At 56.0% G+C, this 5,807-nt stretch overlaps 1 protein-coding gene across 1 annotated transcript; it reads right to left on the reverse strand.

Moving 5' to 3' along the window:
• Positions 1–1,339: 1,339 nt before the first annotated feature.
• Positions 1,340–5,807, reverse strand: LOC146035571 (uncharacterized). Its single transcript, XM_083159104.1, has 2 exons — positions 5,339–5,807; positions 1,340–2,907 (listed from the first exon to the last, which is right to left on the reverse strand). Exons 1-2 carry the CDS (start codon positions 5,754–5,756, stop codon positions 1,982–1,984), a joined length of 1,344 nt encoding a protein of 447 aa, XP_083015230.1. The 5' UTR covers positions 5,757–5,807; the 3' UTR covers positions 1,340–1,981.

The following is a 5,807-nucleotide window of genomic DNA, read 5'->3' on the forward strand; positions in this document are numbered from 1 at the left end:
AGCATGTCAGCATTCACAGTTAGATTAGGGTTAGATTTAGGCTGCAATTATGTTTACAGCTAGATTTACGTGTTAGTTTTAGAGTTCAGGTTTACAAGTAAAATCTCATTGTTGTGTATATTAGGTCATTATGGTTGGCTCGCAAAGTAGCGGTATTTTCCATTATGTACCAAGACCTGATTCTGGTTTGTTTGGAATGGGGTGAATTTAACCATGTTCCGATGTTTTTTTGGGGGGAGGGGTGTCTGCGCATGCGCAAGTGCGTGTTTGCGCATGCACAGACCCCAGCAATGAACGGCTTTGGTGAATGCAAGGCCGTTCGTTGTGGATTGTGGGTGAAGGTCCAAGTGGACGGCGGCGTGAATGGAGCTAGCCCATGGGAATGGGCCTGTACCTGTTAAAACCCCCTGTACCGATTCTACCAGTTTTTAGATGCAGCTGCAGGTAAGCAGCATGTCATCATCACACTGGCCGTTACAAGCAGAGTTAGATTACTGTTACCTCCGGGAGGAGCAAGAGTTGCCAGAGGAGGGGAAAGAGCTGGCTGCGGCTGCCCCCTCACACATCTCTCCACTCAGACTCCGGACCGCCGGAGGGTATCAGCCACAGCTAGGGAGACTCCCTCTATGCTCCTGGCTGCAGAGAATCCTTTCTGGATGTTGTGGAGGCAGCAGCAGAAGATGGCAGCTCAACTTCAGGGAGTCACCTGGACCCTTCTCTGCATCTAATCAACATAAACTCACCATCGGGTATCCCTTTGGTCCCACCTGCTGTTGATACACTTAAATATATAACTTATCTAACCTTATCTAACACTTATCCTAAAATAAAGACACGACACAAGTGCTGGCGTTTCAAAAACAGAATGTCAAATTTATTTGACAAATTAAACTAAGACTATGAATGGTGGCGGCGCCAAAGAACGGTCATTATAGGAAGGAGGGGGTTAAAGATCACTAAGTCATACATACAACGCTGGATGACAACTCTCCCTGGTCAACCACCAGGCCTGGTGGTGACGGCCATCCCCCGGGCAGAAGCGTGGCCCATGACAATCGTTGTCGAGGGAGAGTGTACCCCACTACCTACACACACACAGAGTTCTTAAAGCATGACCGTTCTTTACCGCCACAGCCAGGCCCTAGGCCGCAGCCACCGCCACCACAAGTAAACGCTCAGCACCGTGTCGCTAACCAGGCAAAAATGTTGCCTAAAAACAGAGCCATACCCTCTGGGCTCAAATGCACTCCGTCGCTCCTGTATAGCTCAGGGCGCTGGAAGCTGATGGCGTTGTGCCAAATGACACCCCCCCCATTAGCTAACAGGTATCTTGCCACCATAGAGTTCACCTTCTTGCGTGAACGCTCTATGCTGGTGCATGATCTCGCTGTCCTCCATACAATCCTGGATATCATGGAGGACCACACCAACATACATGAAGGCAACACCTGGGCGATGATGTGAAGGTCCCGGACAATCATGGAGCGCAGCTCCAGGACGGATCCCCGTCCAAGGTCATTCCCGCCAAGGTGGAATATAATGACCTCCGGGACCCCAAACTGCTTAACGGCACTGATCATTTGGGCCTGCAGTGAACACCACCTCATGCCCCTCACTCCTAACCACCTAACCTCCCCAGCTTGCGGAAACATGCATACATCAGAGGCGATTTTTGCCTGCGAGGCCCAATACACAAACGAATGGCCCAACATCCACACGGACTTAACGTCCCGTCGATCTGAAATATGCATACAAGAGGTTAGTTAGTTGGAGGAAAAACTCATCATTGCACTCACACGCTGAACAGGTTATGAAGATAGGGAGGAGGAAAAACCGTGGCCGACCAGCTCTTGAGGCACAAAACACACCGCCCGGAGTAAACTACCAAGTACGCCATGCCAGATTGTAATTATAGCCAAATTGTGCCCCTGGGCGAATGCGAAAACACACCTCAAGGCCCCCACTGGAAGTTGGCGAGCGCTTATGCGTCCAGTCGACCATGGTGATCAGTGATAGATAGAGACGGCCGAATGTACCTTCGGAATGCTGCCGAGCGCCATCGACCCAGAGATTGAATCTCTGCGTCGGAGCGGCCCTCCGCAGCCGCCGAGGTAGCAGCCCCGATCCGGAAGGAATGCGACCCAAATTCCTTCGGATCAAGGCCTATGGCCTCCAGCGCCCGTCCCAAGACATGCCCAAATTGGTATTTGGTGAGAGGCGACCCGTCCTCATGCATCAACCAAGCACCAGGCAGATCCGGGCGTGCCTGCGTCAAGGCCGTGGCCAACGCCACAGGGCACGCCCCCTCCACCGTACATGGGAGCAGGGACAGCCATCTCCCCCTACCAGCCTGGTCTGTCTTGGATCGTCGCAGGTGACAAAGCACCGAATCCTCCTGGACCACTAAATCATCCACGGACAAAGGTGAAGGAGCCCGTTTCGACGGAGCCACCAGTTCTCCAACCCTGAAGGCCCCGTGGTACGCCATTGCAAACGCCGTTCGGAACAAAAGGACCTCGTAGGCAGGCCAACAAATGTCCCCTAGGGCGTCCAGCAGAGCTGGTAGCAATGCCATATCAATCGGGCGCCTCCGGTCTGGGAGCGCTGGCGAGGCCCTCCGCCAGCCACGTAATGCTCTAGACACCAAAAACGACCGGGACGGGTCCGCCCTACCCTGCAAGGCAGAAAAGAAAGACACCCCTGCCAGTATCCTGCGCACGGAGGCGACAGAACGACCTAAGGAGTATAAACTCCATACAAAGGCCACCATGGCCGCATTAGGTGTCTTACCTGCTTGAGGGGCAGACAGCTGAAACTGTTCCCACTCCTGCCAGCCTGCCCGATAGCATTGCAGCGTCGTGGGCGCAATAGCCCGCATGGCTAGTCCCTCCATTCCGGCCTGATCATCTGCCAAACATAAGAGGGACAACATTCACCAACGGGAGCAGCATGAGGTGCCAGGGCCCGGAACTTGGCCCAGTCAGCCCTGGACAAGGCGTCCGCCACGGAGTTATCCACCCCGGGAATATGTCTTGCCACGAAGTGCACATTTAGCAGCAAACATCTTAAAACCAGCCGCGCTAAGAGGCGAACCACTGGAAGGGAGGAGGAACCCTGGCGGTTGATAGCGTGCACCACTCCCAAGTTATCGCACCAGAAAACAATGCTAGCATTGCGCAGCCTATCGCCCCATATCTCCAAAGCTACCACTATGGGGAGCAGCTCGAGGAGCAACAGGTTTTTAGTGAGGCCCTCGGTGACCCACTCCGGAGGCCATGGTGCGGCGCACCATGACCCGTCCAGGAATGCTCCAAAACCCACCCCTCCCGCGGCATCAGTAAACAACTGCAGTTGGTGATTGTCGCAGGGGGGGGGAAGGCCATATGAGGACCCCATTAAACTGCTCTAAGAAGGAGAGCCACACTCGCAGGTCCCTCTTCAGCTCGGCTGAGAGCCGTATGAAGTGTAAGGGATGCCTGACCCCAGAGACGGATCTCTCAAGTTTTCTACAGAAAACCCGTCCCATGGGGATCACCCTGCACGCAAAATGTAGCAGACCCAACAAAGACTGCATTTGGCGCAGCTGCAGCTTACCTGTGGAGAGCGCGAGGGATATTGCCGCCCTCAGACGGGCCAGTTTGTCCAGGGGCAGCCTGCAGCATCCGGCAATGGTGTCGATCTCGATGCCCAAGAAGGAAAGGCAGGAAACCGGCCCCTCCGTCTTGTCAGCTGCCACCGGTACCCCTAGATACTGGAACAGGCCCTGCATGTATGATAGCAAAGTTCCGCAGCGCGATGATTCCGCGGGGCCCACACACAGGAAATCATCCAGGTAGTGGGCCACCCCGGACTCCCCTGATCCCGTAACGACGCACCAGTGCAGAAAGCTACTGAAACGTTCGAAGAAAGCACAGGAGATCGAGCAGCCCATGGGCAAGCACCTGTCCACATAAAAGCCTGTGGGGAGGCGAAAGCCCATGAACCGAAACGACTCCGGGTGCAGGGGAAGGAGGCGAAAGGCCGACTCGATGTCGATCTTTGCCAGCAGCGCACCAGGGCCAAAACCCCGAACCATTGTTAAAGCCTGCTCGAAAGACTGGTACCGAACCCGGCACAATTCTTCGGGGATGGCGTCATTCACCGAACCGCCCACAGGATGGGACAGGTGTTGAATGAGCCGATACTTGCCAGGGGCCTTCTTGGGAACCACTCCCACTGGTGATAAAACTAAATTGGCCACTGGGGGGAACTGGAAAGGACCTATCATCCTACCCAGTGAAACCTCCTTAGCAACCTTATCCAAGACCACCCCGGGCATCTGTATGGCAGATTTTAAATTTCTGGGTGACGAGGTCGACACCTCCCCAACAATGGGAAGGCGGAAACCCACGTCAAATCCCGCCCGCAAGAAGGAAGCCTCCTCCTCTTGGGGGTATGCCGCCAGCCAACTGGCCATGCGGTCGAGCCTAACTGGGGAAGGGGCCTTAGTGAGGGTGTCCACCTGCCGCTTGCGCAGCTGGTGGGCCTCCCTGCTTTCCCTTTTTGCATTCCTTAGCCGTGTGGGGGCCCCAACACTTGGTGCAGCAGTGCTTGTACTTGCATCGCGCCCCCAGGGAACAGCCCGCCCCGTTATATCCGTAGCAGCGACCCGCGGAAGGTCCCCCGGCCCCCCCTCCTGCGCGAAAGGGCGTCGTGGCTTTCTTTGGAGGAGGGGTGGGGGCCACGGTCGGTGGAGCTGCGGGCTTTGGGCCCATCCAAATCTCCACATCCTTGCAGCCTAGGTTCATGATTGCTAGCCCTGACTGTTTCCTTCTGAAATTCTCGTCATAGGATCGCCATGTCGAGTCCCCATCAGTAAGGAACATAGCATGAATCATGTGCATGTAACGCACCATATTCATGTGTTCCTGGGGCCTAGTTTCTAGGTAACAGGCGGCAAACATGAAGAGGCCCGCTTGCCACCGGTGGTAGGTGCAAAAGGCCTCCTCCCCAATCCCCCCTTTTCGCGTTGCTGCGCGATAATCCTTTTCATCCTGTGCTGTCATTTTAAAGAAATTCACGTATTTCCCGTCTCTAATTCGCTCCTGCACACTGCGTCTCAGACCCCTAAGCACAGCGGTGTTCTCGCACTGCACCACCTGACCTCTAGGGTATAAGGGGGACCCTGAGCTACCGCTGGAGCTGGAATGGCGTCGACGTCGCCCATGACGACGCCGACGTCTCCGTGATTTACGTCCTCCCTCTTCCCCGGACGTCTCTGAGCCCGAACGCCCCGAGGATGAGGAGGAGGTGCGGGAGTCCCTACGCCTGCGCCGTTTGCTCCTCTTTTTTGACCCACCTGAAGTGCCGTCCCGAGGCACGAGGCTCAACTCCAAAGGTCCACCATGGGCAGGAGCATCCGTGGAGGCTGGCCGGACAGCTGCAGCCGTGGATGTGGAAGCTTCTGGATCTTGAGTGACACCTGCTCCCATCGATGCTTGGGCCGACGTGGTGGGCAACACGGGCAGAGGGGGTGGGGATGCCACAGGGGAAGACGCCACATTTTGAGACTGCCCCAAGAAAGATGACAGTAGCGCCAGGAACTGACGCGCATCCTCCCCCTCCAGAGGAGTTTGGGGGCCCAGGCCAGTCTGAGCTACAGATGGGGCCTCACTGCTGGGAGTCCCTGCAAGTACACCCCCTGTGGCCCGCTGAGGGACCCTCCTAGCCGCCTGTAATAATCGCCTCCTAGCCAGGCGCAATGACAAGGCCGTCATTCTCCCTGGCCTAGTGGGGGTAGCAGTGGGAGCCCCCACCGCCGTGGGTAC

The sequence above is a fragment of the Crinia signifera genome, chromosome 9 (assembly GCF_055691185.1).
Source record: "Crinia signifera chromosome 9, ASM5569118v1, whole genome shotgun sequence".
Classification (NCBI taxonomy): domain Eukaryota; kingdom Metazoa; phylum Chordata; class Amphibia; order Anura; family Myobatrachidae; genus Crinia; species Crinia signifera.